General features: G+C 40.7%; 1 protein-coding gene across 1 annotated transcript in view; it reads right to left on the reverse strand.

The window, feature by feature from the left end:
- ACSL6 (acyl-CoA synthetase long chain family member 6) overlaps nucleotides 1-19,889 on the reverse strand; it is an 81,346-nt gene that overhangs the window by 14,808 nt on the left and 46,649 nt on the right. Inside the window, exons 11-19 of the mRNA XM_060177748.1 lie at nucleotides 19,647-19,783; nucleotides 17,334-17,468; nucleotides 15,757-15,852; nucleotides 13,916-13,988; nucleotides 9,144-9,232; nucleotides 8,269-8,385; nucleotides 3,677-3,820; nucleotides 1,639-1,740; nucleotides 244-315 (exon numbers count right to left, since the gene is read on the reverse strand). Of these exons, the coding sequence (XP_060033731.1) occupies nucleotides 244-315; nucleotides 1,639-1,740; nucleotides 3,677-3,820; nucleotides 8,269-8,385; nucleotides 9,144-9,232; nucleotides 13,916-13,988; nucleotides 15,757-15,852; nucleotides 17,334-17,468; nucleotides 19,647-19,783 (965 nt within the window). The remainder of the gene's footprint in view (nucleotides 1-243; nucleotides 316-1,638; nucleotides 1,741-3,676; nucleotides 3,821-8,268; nucleotides 8,386-9,143; nucleotides 9,233-13,915; nucleotides 13,989-15,756; nucleotides 15,853-17,333; nucleotides 17,469-19,646; nucleotides 19,784-19,889) is intronic.

A 19,889-nucleotide genomic window follows, 5' to 3' on the forward strand; every position in this document is an offset into this window, starting at 1 on the left:
GATGAATGTCTGTGAGGATGAAGATGAATGCAGTCTCACTTGACATATGACCTAAGTTTTAGCTCAGGGTGCAGTCTGTTACAAAGTCAGCTTGGACTAGGCCTTCAGGCACCTGCTGGTAAGCAGTTCTACCTTTGGGCCACAGTGAGGAGGACAGGAAATCTAGGTCAGAATTACCATGGGTTAATTTAATTTTCTTCACAGCATAAAGAGATGGAACAAATAAAGGAAGACAATAGTTACCTGTTCAAAAGAATGGAGTCCACTTTCTTTTCCTAACCTCACCATATCTTCCAAAATAGCTTTCTTCAGTTCCTGAATTGAACAACAGAGGCAAGATTATAAGGCAAAAACCAAACAAACAAACAAACAAACAAACAAAAATGTCAAATGGAGATAGAGGAAACTGAGTTTTGAGCAAAACATAGCTGGTGATTGTGGTCCTCTTGTCCCTCAACTGGAGCTAACACTTCCTGGAAATAAGCCAAACTCTTTATCGGGCAAATCAGTGCTAGGCAGGGTCAAAGGAGTGACCACAAATAGGTTAAGGAATCACTTGATTTTTTCCCCCCTCCAGGATTATTGCTGGGGCCTGGCGACTGACTGCACTATGAATTCACTGCATAGGAATTCTTACTTCCGTCTTGCTCTTTACTCCGTGTGCACTTAACCCACTGTGCTACTGCCTGGCCCCCCACTTGATTTAAAAAAATTATTTTTTTATTTATTCCCTTTTGTTGCCCTTGTTGTTTTATTGTTATAGTTATTATTGTTATTGATGTCATTGTTGTTGGATAGGACAGAGAGAAATGGAGAGAGGAGGGGAAGACAGAGAGGAGGAGAGAAAGATAGACACCTGCAGACCTGCTTCACCACTTGTGAAGCAATTCCTCTGCAGGTGAGGAGCCAGGGGCTTGAACTGGGATCCTTATGCTGGTCCTTGCACTTTGTGCCATGTGCACTGAACCCGCTGTGCTACCGCTGGACTCCCTGATTTTTTTTTTAAAAGTGATTCTTTGGTCATCATGGTGAACCCTTGAGACTCTGTCATTCCATAAGAGCCCAGGGTCCAGTAGAGAGTTGGGTTAAACGGCTGCTGCTGAGAGGGCCCCTGTGACTGAAGATAAAGAAGGACCAGAGCCTGGTGATTCTCCTTCACATGACACTAATGTGCCAGCAAAAGGTTTCTGGAAGATGTGAGTAGCTAGGGCTTAAGGAAAAAGAACTGTTGCTTTTTCAATTTTCTGATTGTTCTATAAGCCTACTAGAAACAAAATCCATTTCACATTTGGAAAGAGCAGGGTTTTGAGTCAGAAGGCCTCCCCTCTAACATTGCTATTAACCAGCAGTGGTGAGTAAGGTACCATCCCTTTTTGACTCTCTTCAAGCAGCAAAACAACACAGCTCAACAAGCTGTGCTATTTCTTGGCTCCAGATTTCAATAACTTATCAGACTTTCTCAGGAGAATCCTGAGTTCCTTCACAATTCTAAAAAGCAGTTCTGTTTAGAGTTCCCTTTATGAGTAATATTGTAAATCTGTATTCCAATTTCATTGATCTATTGCTTTTCTGTCCTCTCATTATATAATATCATAAAAAGTCTAGCAATCTTTTAGAAAATAGTCTCAAGGTACCAACCTTATTTGAGCAGAGTTCTGCATATGTCCCTTCAATTCCTCTCTTTTGGGCCCAGGAGGGCATGACTTCGGGATCAGGCACAACAATGCCCACCAAAAAGGCCTGTGGAAAACACCAGAGGAAAATGCAGTCACATAAAAAACTTTTAAAGTGGTTGTTTGTGGTTCAGCATTAAAAATAATTTCTTGGTATTCTCAGTTCTACTCTTTTCTAAAAATAATAAGCTTATGTTATGAAACATTTCTGCAGTATATCATACGTTCTTGAATTTTTTTCTGATACAGCTCCCAAACTTTGCAAAAAATTAATAAATAGTAGGTACTAGGAGTCTTAAGAACCCATAAGGGGGGGGGGCAGCAGGTTAAGCACACATGGTGCAAAGCGCACGGACTGGCGTAAGCGCACGGACTGGTTCAAGTCCCCGGTTCCCCACCTGCAGAGGGGTCGCTTAGCAAGTGGTGAAGCAGTTCTGCAGGTGTCTATTTTTCTCTCCCCCCTCTACCTCCCCTCCTCTTTCAATTTCTCTCTGTCCTATCCTACAACAACATCAATGGCAACAATAACAACAAGGGCAACAAAATGGGGAAAAAAAAAAGGCCTCCAGGAGCAGTGGATTGATAGTGCAGGTACCGAGCCCCAGCAATTACCCTGGAGGCAATAAATAAATAAAAATAAAAAATAAATAAAATGTAAAAAAGAACCCATAATCTTTGCAGGTCATGCTGGTCTTATATGAGTACATTTTTATGAAATAAAACACATAGGCTTCTCTGGATTTTCAGGTTTTGAAATGGTTTCAATCTAGGATTAAAATTCTTAGAGCATGTTCTTAAGAACAATTTAATATATTAATTACATAAATCTAATAGCAACACAGAATATATTCACAATAGTCTTATTGTGACTTCAAATCTAAATGACGTAGGGTCAGGAAGGTAGTTCAATGGTGAGCACCTGTCTGAAGCCCTTGTTGGAATCTCTGGTACCACATGAGAACAATAGATAAAATTAGTAGAACTTCATGGATAACATAACAATGCTTTCCTCTCTCTCTCTCTCTCCCTCTCTTCCTCTCTCCCTCTCCCCCCTTCTTTCTCTCTCCCTTTCTCTCTGCTTTACTCTCCCGTAAAACATTAAGAAATAAAAAATTGGGCTGGGGTGGCAACTAAAAGGTAGAGCACATGTATGAGATGCTGGGTTCAATTTCCAGAACATCATAAAAATAAATGGTCAGGCAGTAGCACAGTGGGTTAAGTGCACTGGTTCAAGATCCCGGTTTGAGCCCCTGGCTCCCCATCTGTAGGAGATCACTTCACAGGTGGTGAACCAGGTCTGCAGGTGTCTATCTTTCTCTCCCCCTCTGTCTTCCACTCCCCTCTCAATTTCTCTCTGTCCTATCCAACAACAATGACATCAATAACAACATAATAATAACCATAACGACGATAAAACAACAAGGGCAACAAAAGGGCAAAAAAAAAAGCTTCCAGGAGCAGTGGATTCACTGAGCCCCAGCAATAAGCCTGGAGGCAAAAATAAATAAATAAATAAATGACATATATTAAAAATAAAAATACATAAATAAAAATCAACAAAATACATAATGTTGAAAGCAAAATATAAATGACCTCTAAATACTTTAATGTGAATAAGTTATATTATCATCAACACCACCTTTTTAATACTGTATCCATTCATCTATAATAATAACAAAACAGCAGAAACCCTGAGTCTTGCTTTAGCATATTATCCCAAAAATTCCTCTTAGAAATAGCAGGACATAAGGTAAAAATAGTGGGAATGCTTATTACTACTACTTGAAGGAATTTATCTACTAACTGAAATTTACCAAATGACAAGTAATTGAGATTTCTCCTTAAAAAAAAAGAATTTTCTCTCATAGTCTAACAGGCATTGAATCAGTAATTAGAAAATAATATTTACCATTTTAATAGAAGACTAAATACTTAGGAAATTATTCCAGGATCACTCTAGATTTTTCAACAATGTGGGAAGACTAAAGCTCCCTTAAACTCACCTTTAAGCTGTCCCCGTGGACATAGATTTGTGCTACTGGCTCACTCCGGATGTAAATGTTCTCAATCTTCTCAGGTGCAACATATTCTCCCTGAGCAAGTTTAAATATGTGCTTTTTCCGATCAATAATTTTAAGAGTTCCTGCCTGTGGAGTTGGACATACAGTTTCAGAAAGAGATGGCATTCCTGAGCCTGAAACTATATCAATCAGTTCTTAGTGTCATAGTCCCTCATCCCTGGTCTCTTCTACCTTGCAGATTCCACCTGGAGCTGCTGCTACTTTATCTGTCATCTCTGTTTTTACAAGAGTCACTGTGTCACTGGAGGGAACCTCTGTGCCCCACAGATTGGTGGCTCCTGAGATCTGCTGGGCCTGTGTCTTTACTGTCCTTTCCCTTTAGCAGCTACCCTCCTTCATGCACTTTTTCCACTTTCAACCCCAGCAACAGGCGTTCACTTCAGAAGACCCATCTGCTACCACCTATCAAGACTACCGTCTTGTCTATGTCTTTGCTCCAAATGTCCTATTTTAGACCATAGCTCTGAGTATATGATATGTTCCTTCATTCTAATCACGTAAGACTTCAAACTGGTAATCAGATTGAATTTTAACAGTGGGCTCAAATTGTTAATACATTAAAAAAATTTTTTTTTAAATTTGTTTTTTCTCCCTTTTGTTGCCCTTGTTGTTTTATTGTTGTTGTTGTTATTATTGTTGTTGTTACTGATGTTGTCATTGATGGATAGGAAAGAGAGAAATGGAGAGAGGAGGGGAAGACAGAGAGGGGGAGAGAAATATAGACACCTGCAGACCTGCTTCACCACCTGTGAAGCGACTCCCCTGCAGGTGGGGAGCCCGGGGCTCAAACCAGGATCTTTACGCTGCTCTGCTACTGCCCGCCTGACCCCTGTTAATACATTTCTTTTTTTTTTCTTCTCTCTGTATTGTTCCCTCGCTGTCTCTCACACTCTCTCTAAAATATAAGAACATAGAGCCTCTTGGGAGCAAAAGATACATGCTAGTAAACAACCCTAGGGACAGCCCTGATGGCAAAATAAATAAAATAAATAAATAGGATTATACATCTTCTACTCCCCTGAGTAAAGGTGGGATTTCTTTCCTTTTTTTTTTTTTGAAGTGTGGCCCTGAGGAATGGACCCAAAGTCACATGTATATATGATACCACTGCCAAGCAATGATAATACTGTGGACTGGGAGATGGCAGATAAAGCGTTGGACCCTCAAGCAGGAGTTCAGTCCCTCATAGCACATGTGCTAGAGTGATGTCTGGTTCTTTCTCTTTTTTCCTCCTATCTTTCTCATAAATCAATAAATAAAATCTTTAAAAAATGATATTATCTGAGGAGGAGGGGGAGGGGCAGTGGTGCACTCTGTTAAGCGAACATGAATCCAAGGGCAAGGATTCAGGTTTAAGTCCCCACTCCCCACCTGCAGAAGCACACTTCATAAGTAGCATAGATCTGCAGGTGTCTTCCTCTCTTTCTCCCTCTCTATTTCCTCTCTCAATTTCTTTCTGTCCTATCCAGTTAAAAATGAAAAGAAAGAAAGAGAGGAGAAAGAAAGAAAGAAAGAAAGGAAGGAAGGAAGGAAGGAAGGAAGGAAGGAAGGAAGGAAGGAGGAAAAACAGTCTTCAGGATTGGTGGATTCATAGTGCTGGCACTGAGTCCCAACAATAAAGTGGGAGAGAGAGAGACAGAAAGGAGACACACCACACCACTTCACTGTTTGTGGAGCTCTCACCAGTGCTGCCTATGGTGCTCCCCTGTGGTGTGGAGGGTCAAACTCAGGACCTGAAATTTGTTAAGACACATATTCTACTGGGTGAGCTATCTCCTGGTCTCAGTAGGATTTAGTTGTGAATTCTTTGTGACTCATTATCTTAACGTATCAAAAGATACAGATTCTGCTTTTAAAATTTACCCCATGCTTCCATGACGGGTGCCTGCTTTCTTATTTCTAGGGGTCACCTTTCCCACACTTTCAAACAGAAAGAATACTGTGGTCTCTGACAGGATGAACCAGTACTTCCTGAAACTTTGATCCTAGGGGAGCAATACTTTTTCTTTCTTTCTCCCGGGACTTCTTCTATCCTAATATCTGTGATATTTCTTTTCCTTCTCTACCTGCTGAAATATTGCTGATCATTTGGGTTTTCTCATCATTTTGTCTTTTTATTTATTTTCTGCCTTGACAAGTAATTTTATTGATTTATTTTTTAATTTATTGGGGAATTAATGTTTTACAGTTGACAGTAAACATTTCTAATAATGACTTGTTCTTTGAAATATTAAACCTCCTAAAAGCTTAGACCAGAGAGAACAGAAGCAACTGGTAGTGTTTCTTTATAAGATACAACTATAAGTAAATAGTATAAAAAGACAAATTATGGTGAAGTCTTATATGCCACAGCAAATCCTAACAATGGGATTTTATCACTCATATCTTCAAATTAGCTCCCTTAAGCCATGCCTAGGTCTTCTGTCCAAAAGAGCATCCTCTACAGTCCCCATAATTGATTGTAGCCCTAGCAGAAGTCGCCAGCACCATTAAGAGTCATCACCCGGGGAGTCGGGCTGTAGCGCAGCGGGTTACGCGCAGGTGGCGCAAAGCATAAGGACCAGCAAAGGATCCCGGTTCGAACCCCGGCTCCCCACCTGCAGGCGAGTCGCTTCACAGGTGGTGAAGCAGGTCTGCAGGTGTCTATCTTTGTCTCCTCCTCTCTGTCTTCCCCTCCTCTCTCCATTTCTCTCTGTCCTATCCAACAACGACAACAACAATAATAACTACAACAATAAAACAACAAGGGCAACAAAAGGGAATAAATAAATAAAAATAAAATATTTAAAAAAAAAAAGAGTCATCACCCCTCCAGGGCCTCTACGATAGGCAGGCCATTCTTTGACCAGTGAGTACTTGTGCCCAGGATTCTAGGACTCTCATCACCTCTGCTTTGAGTTTCTGTGGTGATTAGGTGTATCTCTTTGGTTCAGCCCTTGAATGTTGCTTTTTCCTTACTTCTGCTGATAATTACTCCTTGAGGTAACTGCCACTCTCATGTCTAAGATTCCAGATCTTCACTTCTAAGCTCTTTACTGACTTCCAAACCTAGACTCTATTCTTAGAATGAACATTTCAGAAACCAGGCCATTTATGATCCAAGTGAAACTCATCATCATCCTACTTCAGCTTGTCCCAGTCACCAAGGCTCACAACCAGAGGATTGTCTTGCTATTTGCCTCTCCTGAGACTTCCAGCAGTTAGGCATTGGTCCTCCCTCACAAGTCTTGTTCATATCCTCTTCTTCCCCCACCAAGTCCTGACCAGACTTCTCCACATATTCTGTTTTTATTTCATCTGTTCAGTCCACCTGAACCAGAGAAATTTTTCCAGAAGAGAAAGACAGATAGGGTCTGTCTTGCTCAAAATCCAGGTGAGATACCACCTACTTTCTTTACACTAGCTTCTTTGTTCCTCATGGAACCCTATGAGCTAAGTGTCATCACTTCCATTTCATAGATGACAAAAGTGAGGCTTTCAGTGGAGAAGCCATTACAGAAGCCAGACCTTCCACTTTCTGCACCCCATAGTGATCCTGGGTCCATGCTCCCAGAGGGATAAAGACCAGGAAAGCTTCCAGTGTAGGGGATGGGATGCAGAACTCTGGTGGTGGAAATTGCATGGGGTAGTATCCTTCTTTTTAAAAAAGTATTTATTTATTATCCCTTTTGTTGCCCTTGTTGTTTTTTGTTGTAGTTATTGATATTGTTGTTGTTGGATAAGACAGAGAGAAATGGAGAGAGGAAGAAAGAGAGAGGAGAGAAAGATAGACACCTGCAGACCTGCTTTGCCATTTATGAAGTGACTCCCCTGCAGGTGGGGATCTGGGGGCTTGAACCAGATTCCTTAGGCCGGTCCTTGTGCTTTGCGCCATGTGCGCTTAACCCGCTGCGCTACCGCCTGACTCCTGGAATTGTATCCCTCTTACATTACAGTTTTGTTGATCATTATTTAATCAATAAAAAAAGTGAAGATCAAACAGATTACTTAGTTCCTCTAGAGATACACAATCAGAAGGAAGTAGAGCTAAGAATTGAATAAAGTCTTTCTGGATTAGGAATTTATACCCTTTCCTTGATCTGTTAAATACTACTTCAAAGTGTAATGATAATAGTAAAAAAAATAAAGCTCCACAGATTGCCTGTCTACATTATGTGGCTTTGAGTTAACTAGGTGGTTCACATGAATTAATTTACTTGCTTCTCAAAATACCCTGGATTTGGGTGGAGTAACTTTATTCATGCTATAAGACATTAGTATCAGATCTAAAGTGATATGGGGCATTAAGATTTTTTTTTTCAAACTTTAAGTGTCCTTGTGATGAAAAATAATATAAAGGGCATAGGCTTGGGAGAGGTCTATGCAAGTGAGGGCCAGTAACTAGGCCCCAGCTGCTACTACAGTTTGTAGATACTTCTGAATAACTGTCAAAGAGTCTATAACTAAGACCCCTGCCTCAGGAGTGAATTAGACAACAAAACACCTGGGAGCTCCATGGTTGTAAACATACGTACCGGCAGCCATTTCCCAATGTCTCCAGTGTGAAGCCAGCCATCACTATCCAGGGCCTCTTTTGTCTTGTCAGGATCTTTTAAGTAACCTTTGAACACATTTGGTCCTCTCACACATATCTGTAGGGACAAACACTCAGTTACTCCCTGTCCACAGCACAAGAAATCCCAGCCTTATATTCTCAGGAAGTGTGAGTAGAGTGTGCACTACCCCATGAAACATTCACTGTGGAAACTGCAGTGACAGAAAGAGTATTGGAACAGTTACCACTGTCTGAACTTTTCCTTGTCGTCTCTCAAGAAATACCTTCTCCAAGTTATCTCCCTGACCAGACCACTTCAGGCCAGTCTCTGTTACCCCTTCTTCCTCAACAACTCTTAATCTTAAGTATATGCTGTTTTATGTTACTGGATGAGGTCTCATCGGAAACTGATGGCTGACTGATTCTGTTTGAACTCTGCCTTGCAACCAGACAGTCAGCTTTCATACCCTACCCACTCTCAAAGAATAATTATAAGCTAGTTCTTTTTACTTCAACTGGACTATTTGCAAATGGTTATGCTCCCTCAGGGATAGGTGCATCGCAGCAGACCATCCCAGTGAGGGAAGAGATGAATTTTATTTTTTTAAGTTTGGGGATTCTAAATCTTGATTTAGACCAGCCCAGTCTCAGCCTTTCAGGCTGACTACTTCATAAACAGGAGAGTAAATGCTAAGTGGAGTCATATTGATCAGTAACAAAAATGACTATATATATATATATATATATGGTAGAAGGAAAGTAACTCCATTTCCATTGTTTTTGTTTTGCTTTACTTGCTGGTAAAACAAGTGGTATAGCATCTGTAGACATGAATGGCTAAGTGCTTAAGTTTACCTCTCCCTCTCCTTTGCACGTCCAATAGTTCAGTTCCTCCACATCAACCAGCTTGATGTGATTGCAGGGCAGAGGTGCTCCTACATGCCCTAGAACACAGAGTAATAAGGGATATGTCAATTTCAGCACTGAAGATGCTCCATGAGATGTAACCATCCCAAAGTAGTCAAAGTGAGGGTATTATGGATGGAAAATGAAACACATGTATATGGATATTTGTCTACTTATCAAATGTTGATAAAACAAAGCTTTGGAGAAAGAAGACGAACCTCCACTGAACCTTTGTTTCAGTATGATTCTTAAAGATATGGACAGGAACATCTGGACGTGTATGTGTATGTGTGTGTGTGTTGTGTGGGTCTCCTGCTCATACCAACTATAAAGTCAGGATTTTTTTTCTTCCTCCAGGATCATTGCTGGGACTCGGTGCCAGCACTACGAATCTGCTGCTCCTGGAGGCTATTTTTTCCCTTTTTTTTGTGCTGCCCTTGTTGTTTATCATTGTTGCTGTTATTACTATTGTTGTTAGATAGGACAGAGAGAAATGGAGAGAGGAGGGGAAGACAGAGAGAGGAAGAGAAAAAGAGACACCTGCAGACCTGCTTCACTGCATATGAAGTGACTCCCCTGCAGGTGGGGAGCTAGGGTCTCAAACAGGGATCCTTTCACCATTTGTTGCACTTTGCACCACGTGTGCTTAACCCACTGCGCTACCGCCTGACCCCCCAAATCAGGATATTGTTACAGTAGTGTCTGGATTGAAACATTTGGCTCACTGTCAGATCACAGATCTTGATTCGGGATTCAGAAGATATAATTGTCATTGCTTTCCCCACATTCATCAGATCATTGACTAATGTAAGTAACAATTACCTAGAAAAGAAATCTTGTTAAAATGCAGATTCTAACTCAGTAGGTTTGGGATAAAGTGCAAGAATGTGAATTCCCTCTAAGCAACCAAATGAAGCCAATATAGTACACTTTTTCAGACACGAAGTTGTAGATGCTACCATGACACCAGTCTGACTTCCTGGGGCAGATGACATCACCAATGTGTGCTGGAGCCCCACCTCTCCAGAGCTCTGTCCCACTAGGAAAAGATAGAAACAGGCTGGGAGTATGGATCAACCCGCCAATGTACATATTCAGTGGAGAAGCAATTACAGAGGCCAGACCTTCCACCTTCTGCACCCCATAATGATCTTCGGTCCATGTTCCCAGAGAGATAAAAAAATAGGAAAGCTTTCAGGGGAGGGGATGGAATATGAAACTCTGGTAATGGGAATTGTGTGGTACTGTACCACTCTTATTCTATGGTCTTGTCTATATTTTATAATTAAATTATTTTAAAAAAGAAATAGAAGGCATGGGCAAGATAACCTTTCCTTAGAAAAATAATACTGGGGAGTCAGGCGGTAGTGCAGTGGGTTAAGCTCACATGGCGCAAAGCGCAAGGACTGGCGTAAGGATCCCAGTTCAAGCCCCTGGCTCCCCACCTGCAGGGGAGTCACTTCACAGGTGGTGAAGCAGGTCTGCAGGTATCTGTCTTTCTCACCCCCTCTCGGTCTTCCCCTCTTCTCTCCATGTCTCTCTGTCCTATCCAACAAAGACGACATCAATAACAACAATAACTACAACAATAAAACAACAAGGGCAACAAAAGGGAATAAATAAATATTTAAAAAATAATACTTCAACTTTTCTTGGTATTCTATATACCAATAAAAAGTTACATATATGTTATTAAGTCAATTGTCACAAAATTCACTGGCAAGGGTTTTTTTTCTTTTAAAAACATATTTATTTATTCCCTTTTGCTGCCCTTGCTGTTCACCGCTTGTGAAGCAACTCCTCTGCAAGTGGGGAGGCGGGGCTCTAACCGGGATCCTTATGTTGGTCCCTGAGCTTTGCGCCACGTGCGCTTAACCTGCTGCGCTACTGCCCGACTCCCAAGGTTTTTTTTTTTTTTTCCTAATTTTTCATTAGTGATTTAATAATGATTGTAAAGACTGTAGGATAAGAGGGGTACAATTCCATATAGTTCCTGCCACCAGAGTTCCATATCCCCTTCTTTCCACAGGAAGTTTCCCTATTCTTTATCCCTCTGGGAGTATAGACCAAAGATCTTTTTTAAAAAAAATATTTTTATTTATTTATTATTGGGTAGGGAGACAGAGAGAAGTTGGGAGGGGAGGAGGAGATAGAGAGGGAGAGAGACAGAGAGACACCTGCAGCCCTGCTTCACCTCTTGTGAAGCTTTCGCCCTACAGGTGGGGCTCAAATCCAGGTCCTTGCTCATTGTAATGCGATTGCTTAATCAGGTGCGCCACTGCTTGGCCCCGTGGATCAAAGATATTTATGGGGAGCAGAAGGTGGAAGATCAGGCTTCTGTAATTGCTTTTCTGCTGTACATGGGCACACTGGCAAGTTTTCTTTACATTTATTTATAAAAAGGAAACACTGACAAAACCATAGGATAAGAGGGGTACAACTCCACACAATTTGGGGGTTGGACGGTAGTGCAGCAGGTTAAGTGCATGTGGCGCAAAGCGCAAGGACCCCATAAGGATCTCAGTTCAAGCCCCCGGCTTCTCACCTGCAGGGGAGTCACTTCACAAGCAGTGAAGCAGGTCTGCAGGTGTCTGTCTTTCTCTCCCCTTCTCTGTCTTCCCCTCCTCTCTCCATTTCTCTCTGTCCTATCTAAGAATGATGAATAACAACAACAATAATAACTACAACAACAACAAAAAAGCCACTGACAAGGTTTTTACGATACTGGCCAGGTCCTGAATGAAAAGTGAGCAACCTAGATTTAAAATATGAAGTTGAGACATTTCAGTTTCTTTTAAATGAAAGGATGCCAATTCTCTCACAATTATACAAAGTATACACAATAGCCTTTGCAAGTTTTTATGGTAAGAAAAAATTAAAAAGACCAAACTTTAAGTCTTAATAGGGAAATGAAGAGAATGACTTAAGAGGGGGAACAAAAAGTGTCCAAAGGAAAGAGATATATGAGGGTGCTTAGCAAATATGATGGCAATAATAAAAAACAAAACAAAAAAAAGATAGTGAGGGGCTGGGTGCTGCACCCAGTAGAGAACACATGTTTACCATGCATTAGAACCCACATTCAAGCCCTGAGTCTCCACCTGCTGGGGGCAAGCTTCAAAAGCAGTGAAGCAGTGTTGTAGTTATGACTCTCCCCTGTTCTCTGTTTGCCCCTCCCCTCTCAACTCTGTCTTTATCAACAAAGGAAAGGAAAAAAGTGGCTTCCGGGAACATTGCATTCATTGTGCCAGTAGGGAGCCCCAGTGACAACCCCAGTGGCAACACACACACACACACACACACACACACACACACACACACACACACACACACTACTGACCAGGGTCTTCTGGTAACAGTCCTGTTAGTAGATTTTCAAATGGTAGGAAGATCAAAGAATTTATAAAAAAAAAATAGGCTTAATTCAGTTAGTGTTTAAAGGAAAAAAATCAATACTGAGCTTGGTCAAATAGGATTTTAATTTATAATTCACCTATCACATTTCTGTTGACTTCTGCTCTGTAAATAGTATTGCATTACTGGGCATATTTTACTTGTACACACACCATCTCAAGTTTTTTTATTTGTAGCTGAGAAAAGTAAAGTATAAAAAGTGGCTGTAGATTCCTACAGGACGATGGAATCCCAGAGGATTCTTTTGCTGAATGATTTTCAGATTTTTAGAAGTAATTCCATGGCCATTATAAACTTGCCTCTACTTCTAAAATCATATTCAACTCATAGCCTGATTCTTCATTCAAACATGACCATAAGCATATGTAGTACACTTAGAATTGATCAAATCAAGCATACTAATATTTATTGATATTTTTTCCACCTGGATGTATATTTTGTGATCTATTCTTTCTTTTAAAACATGATTTATCATGGTCTAGGAAGTGGTGCAGTAGATAAAGTGGAGCATTAGACTTTAAAGCATGAGATCCTGAGTTCAATCCCTGGCAGCAAATGTACCAGACTGATGTCTGGTTCTTTCTCTCTCTCCTCCTATCTTTCTCATTAATTAAAAAAAAAACATGATATATCAAGTAGATGATATTCTTTGCCATGTGTGTGACCCAGGTTCAAGCCTAGCCCCACAGCATTGAAGGAAGCTTCATTGCTGTGTTACCTCATTCTCTAATATAAATATATATATATATATATATATATATATATATATATATATATAAGAAATAAGAAAATACCAAAGCATATAACAGAGAAAACAACTGAGACTGGGAAGACAGGCTAATGGTTATGCAAATAACTTTCATGCCTGAGACTCTGAGTTCCATGTGCAATCCTCAACACCACCATCAGAGGTAAACAGAGTGCTTTGGTGAAAAACAAAACCAAAAAAATAGTAGAGCCAAAGACTAAGGAACAAGTAACCTTATATGGCTTGTACCTTGACATGTAAAGGCCCAGGCTTGAACCCCCGTACCATATGGAAACTCAGTGGTGCTTGGGGAAGCTCTCATGCCATGTTATCTCCTCCCTACTATCTTCCTCCCCACAAGTAAAAATGAAGAAAAAGTCAGCCAGGAAATGGTGAAGGTTCCAGCACCACAGAAGATCCACTATGCCCCAATTCAGACAAAACCAATACCAGTGTTTTTCTTTTTATCATTATTGTTATTTCCAAAAGGAAATTTCAGAGTTTCCTGTATTTATTGGGCAGTGCCCTGTGAACCACTCCCAACTCTAATCCAACATACCTGAGGTCCAGTCCCCTGGTGTGGTGAAGGTACATCCAGCTGTGCACTCAGTTTGGCCATAGCCTTCATAAACCTTCAAACAAAACATGGGAACCACCTTGTAGACACACAGCCTCCTGTAGCTGACTGGCTGCTCTTTTCAGCCAGTTGACCTCCCATTGAGCATCTGGAGAGATGCTCTGGAGGTAGAGCTAACTCCAGGTTTACACAGATAACAGGTGTGGCTAGAAGTGCTTGACTGAAGTGCTATTTTTACCACAGACATTTATTATAGTGGTTTGGAACAAAACTGTTAAAAATCTGTTTTTAACTATGGACTATGTTTTCCATTTCAATAATATGTGTGAAAGATAAAAATTTAAAATCTGGGAGTCAGGCGGTAGTGCTGCGGGTTAAGCGCACGTGGCGCAAAGTGTAAAGACCAGCTTAAGGACCCCAGTTCGAGCCCCCGGCTCCCCACCTGCAGGGGAGTCACTTCACAGGCAGTGAAGCAGGTCTGCAGGTGTCTTTCTCTCCCTTTCTCTGTCTTCCTCTCCTCTCTCTGTTTCTCTCTGTCCTATCCAACAATGACATTAGTAATAGCAACAATAACTACAACAATAAGGCAACAAAAGGAAATAAGTAAATAAAAAATTAAAAATCCACTGCATTGACTGGGAGTATGGACCGACCAGTCAACGCCCATGTTCAGCAGGGAAGCAATTACAGAAGCCAGACCTTCTACCTTCTGCAACCCTCAATGACCCTGAGTCCATGCTCCCAGAGGGATAGAGAATGGGAAAGCTATCAGGGGAGGGGGTGGGTTATGGAGATTGGGTGGTGGGAATTGTGTGGAGTTGTACTCCTCCTACCTTATGGTTTTGTTAATTAATCCTTTCTTAAATAAATAAAAAAGAAAAAAAAATCCACTGCATTTTTTGATCTCTATAAGACACCTCCCTCCAGAGTTTCATGTATTTACGAAAATATATCATGTGAATAGCCATATTGGTAGAGAATAGGAAGAAAGTTTAAGAAGTCCATAGCCTCTAAAATGTAAAAAGTTAAGCATGCATATTTTTGCTTGCACTTATTTAAAGCCCATCAGTTACAATGATGTTACTATACTCTGAGTACCTAGGAACTTAATACCAACTGAATGAGTAAGTGGAATGTTTCCTTCATTATTAAACCTATTGAATTGAAAACAAACTCAAATGAACTTTAATACCCCTACCTTGTGCTCCTCTTCCAGGTTGGGAGATATATATTTTTCTAAGTTAAAGAGTGCAGAGATGCAGAAAAAGAGGTGTAGTAGAGAGCTGCTGGTTCACTGATGACCAGTATAATTTATTTCACTTCTTTTCCCAGAGTGGACATGTCTAAATTTTCCAGAATGCTACAAAGGTCATCCTGGCTAAATCTGCATTTTCATTTTTAGTCTCAGATGAAAGTACTAATCTTCCCTGAAAAATCTTGCCTTTGGGTATTTTTTTAAAATGTTTTTATTAGTGATTTAATAATGGTTACAATATTATAAGATTATAGTTCTACACTGTACTTATCACCAAAGTTCTGTCTTCTTGTACCCTGATAACCACAGTAGTTCTCAAAAAATCTTAGGGATATTTGGCTACTTTATTTTTGACAAGCTCATGTATTTCAGTTATTTATATTCCACATATGAGAAAACCAATCTGGTAGCTGTCTTTTATGTCCTTACTCACTTCATTAAGCATAATCACCTCCACGTCAATCCATTTATCTCTTGGTTACTTCTCTGTACAGTAGAGGGTATAATGGGTTTCGTGCCTTTCCTAACACAAATCTCACCCGTGGGAAAGAGCACCTAATGATAATACCTGACATCCCAAAGCTGCCCGGAGGAATCCGAGGACTGTTGGTGATGCTGGGGCTGCTCCAGTAACAATCATCCTCACACACCCACCAAGACTAGCCTGTGGGAAGAAAAAAGAACCTATGAAAGTTGTATTTCTGAAGGTGTAGTCTAGCCCTTTGGGGCCTCAACCACTAGTTACATTCAACTGAACCCTACCTGGACCCTAAGGTAGGGATCAGAAAGGAGGCCAGAGGCTTTATAACTCATGAGCTAAGGAGTTCCCTTCTTCCAAATGAAGCAGTTTTGCGACTCAACCCACAATTAGGCAAACTATTTTATGTCTTCTGAGAAAAATACCACTAATCTATGTAGCACTTTACAATTTTCATTCTCCTTTCCCTAAAACACACAGCAGCTACCTCACTGTCTCACTTTGCAAGCATTTAAAACAATTACTTAGGACAATTTCCCCTCACTTCCATACTATTGGAATAACCTTTTTTTCATTTATAAATCAATATCAGGCTCTATTTACTATTCACTAGAGAACAAAGGAGTCTTTAAACACTTTGTTTCTGTAACTTGAGCCAAGAAGAGAGTTTAAATATTAATATTCATAGCTAAAAATAGAATAGCAATAAAAATGAGTACAAACTTCTTGGGTAATGTGGAGCTTGAAAACTTCAGTGAGGGGCTAGGCAGTAGAGTACCTGGTTGAATGCACACATTACTATACGCAAGGACCAGGATTCAAGATCTCTGGTCTTCCACCTGCAGGGGGCGGGAAGCTGCAAGTGTCTCTATCTCCCTCTCTACCTCTCCCTGCCACTTTCAATTTCTTTCTGTCCTATCAAATAAAAAATAAGAAAAAAATGGCTGCCAGGAACAGTGGGCTTGTCTGCAGTTGTGCACACACAGGGCCCCAGTAATAATTCTGGTGGTAAAAAAACAAAACAAAACAAAACAAAAAAACACTTTAATGCGGATACAGAAATTATTAATTCACGATGTACTTAGGTTTAAGTAGAAGGTATAGGAAACAGGAAGCAAAAGGAAGATTATTGGCCATCTATCTAGTCAGAGCCCAGTTCTGATGGAAAGCACTTTGGTCAAAGCTACTGTGTGGAACAAGAGAACTTTCAGGTTTCAAAATCCTTAGTTGACCTGATTACTTTTGGACAAAGTTGTCCTGATGGTTTTGGAGGTCAAGGAATATGCTTCCCAGGAGTCCTGGCTGGTTCTCTTTTAAATCTATAATACACTCTAAAGAACAAAATTGAGCCCTTTAGAATTTCATTGTCTTTTTTTTTAGCTTAGATTTTAAGAATAAATTATAACATTAAACTTCTCTAATTGTTTTGTAAAATTCAACCATCAGACATTTGGGTGTCATTCCATAATTAGTTCTGCATTCTCTTTCTCTTTTTTATGATAATGAATAATATAGCAAGCAGGCAGAGCACTGTTCCACTATTTGTGATGGTCCATCTGACTATTTTTCTTGTCATGTGGTATAATTTAATCCAAGGCTTGACACATGTAAGGCATGCACTCTACTACTGAGCCACCTCCCTAGGCTCCTCTAGTTCATTTCCTTACCTGGATCTTATTAAAGAAGAGTTCATCCCATATACTATCGTTCCTGACAATTCCACTCCGGACCTCAGCCTGTTTACGCTTTGCTGCAAATTCCAAAAGCCAGCGCTTTAGTGGTGTGTCTGCCTGGCTGAAGATCTGAGGATGAGAAGTTGGAATAGTGGTTGGATCTGCATATCTCTTTTCTAGGCATACCTCTCAAGAAGTAGAAGGCTGGACTGGTCAGCACAGAAGCCATGCTCTATTCTGCCCCTTCAGGACATCACCATTTTCGGCTTCCAGTGAAAGGCTGACATTACCATATTACCAAGTTCAGACATGTTGTGGAGATAGAAATTCCTGGGAAAGATTTTTTTTTTCATCTAATGTTTTGAAGAAAAAAGACAGGAAAAATAAGCATGAGATCCAAAGAACATGAAGCACAAGACACCTTCTGAGGCCTGGGGGTAGAGGTATGGGGGTAGAGGTATGTTCATACAAAAGAAACAGAGCTCCACTCATAGGCAGAAGTTGAAAAACAAGAACAGAAGGGAAAACTTTAAGCAGAAGGTGGACTGGATTTGGTGTATTGCACCAAAGTAAAGGACTCTGGGTGGGGTGAGGAGGGGTGTCTAGGTCCTGGAACATGATGGTAGAGGAGGACCCAAGTGGGGGGTTAGAGTGTTACTGGGAAAACTGAGAAATGTCACACATGTACCAACTACTGTATTTTATGGTCAACGGTAAACTATTAATCCACCAAGAAAGAAAGAAAGAAAGAAAGAAAGAAAGAAAGAAAGAAGAAAGAAAGAAAAACAAACAAAAAATTAAAAAATTAAATTAGTTATTATATTTAAAACTTCTCAAGGCAGAGCTCCATTCGGGTACATTTGGCAACAGGGACCAAACAAGGAACCTCAATCACGCAAGTCTGATGCTCTGCCAGTTGAGGTACTTCCCCAGTCATAAGCAATAAGCTTTCAAATCTTGTTTGATGTTTTATTTTTAGCCTATCTATTAAAGTAATAAGTTTTCACTTTAAAAAAAAAGAAAAAGAAATAGAGCTCCTCAGCCTGGTCAGAATCTCTGTGAGAGTCTTTTGGTGGTGGGAATGGTGTTTATGTAAAAATGTAGTCATATAAATGTAAAATGTAAAAATGTAGTAAAATGTAGTCATATAAATCACTAGTTAATTAATACGAGAGGGGGAAAATTAATTGTATGTCTCAAAGTTTTTTAAAACACAGACTGAATCTTTTTAATATATAGGCTGTGTATTTGATATGTGGACTCTCTCAAAAGCCTAGACCAAGTAGATCAGAAGCAACCAATAGCACAGCTATATACAAGATACTGGGTACTGTACAGCAAACTATAACAAAAGGACTTTTCAAAGTTAACCCAATTACCAAACAATGTGATGATAACATTAACTATCCATTGTCTTTTTGAACCCTAAGACAGCAGGAACCTCACATCTCCAATATAGAGCCCCTACTTCCCCCAGTCCTGGAACCCTTGGATAGGGCCCACTTTCCCGTATGCCTCTCCCAATCCATATCAAATAATATTGCATCTGCCAATCACAACCTAACCAACACAACGATTGCCACCTCAACATGCTCCACTTCAGACTGTGTCCAGAGACTTCACGTGTGGACAACCCTTCAGCTTCATTACTCGGGTGAGATCTTTCCTTTCATAGTATACTCTAATTCCATCTCAGGTGGTTCACTTTCTAACAAAGTCCCAAAACCTAGATATACACCAGTTTCTGTGAGAGAAAGCATATGTTCACACGTATCCGTAAACTACTGCAAAATATATACCTGAAAGTAGAAGTACACTAGAGTTTGCAGTGAGTACCCCCCTAACACTTCCTCTCCACCATTCCAAGCTTTGGGTCCATGATTGCTCAACAATTTGTTTGGCTTCGCATGTTAACTCTTTTCAGTCACCAGGTTCCAGATGTCATCAGGATGCCGGCCAGGCTTCCCTAGACTAAAGACCCCACCAATATGTCCTGGAGCTCAGCTTCCCCAGAGACCCACCCTACTAGGGAAAGAGAGAGGCAGACTGGGAGTATGGACCGACCAGTCAATGCCCATGTTCAGCGGCGAAGCAATTACAGAAGCCAGACCTTCTACCTTCTGCAACCCACAATGACCCTGGGTCCATGCTCCCAGAGGGATAGAGAATGGGAAAGCTATCAGGGGAGGGGGTGGGAAATGGAGATTGGGTGGTGGGAATTGTGTGGAATTGTACCCCTCCTACCCTATGGTTTTGTTAATCCTTTCTTAAATAAAAAAAAAAAAAAAGAATCTCTGTGAGACTTACCTTGTCATACATCCGGTTCAGTAATCGTGGGACCACGGGAAAGATGGTGGGACACAGAGCCTTCATGTCATCTGAGAGGAGACGGATGTCTCCCTGGAAGAAGCCAACACGCCCTCCATGGCAGTAGACTACAGACTAGAGGGAAAGGAGCGGACAGGAGGGTCCCTCAGAATGGCAAAACAGGATATGTCCATAGCTATCTATCCAAAGTCCTTCCCCGTATGGAGGGTGCCCATGACCCTC

The sequence above is a fragment of the Erinaceus europaeus genome, chromosome 2 (assembly GCF_950295315.1).
Source record: "Erinaceus europaeus chromosome 2, mEriEur2.1, whole genome shotgun sequence".
Classification (NCBI taxonomy): domain Eukaryota; kingdom Metazoa; phylum Chordata; class Mammalia; order Eulipotyphla; family Erinaceidae; genus Erinaceus; species Erinaceus europaeus.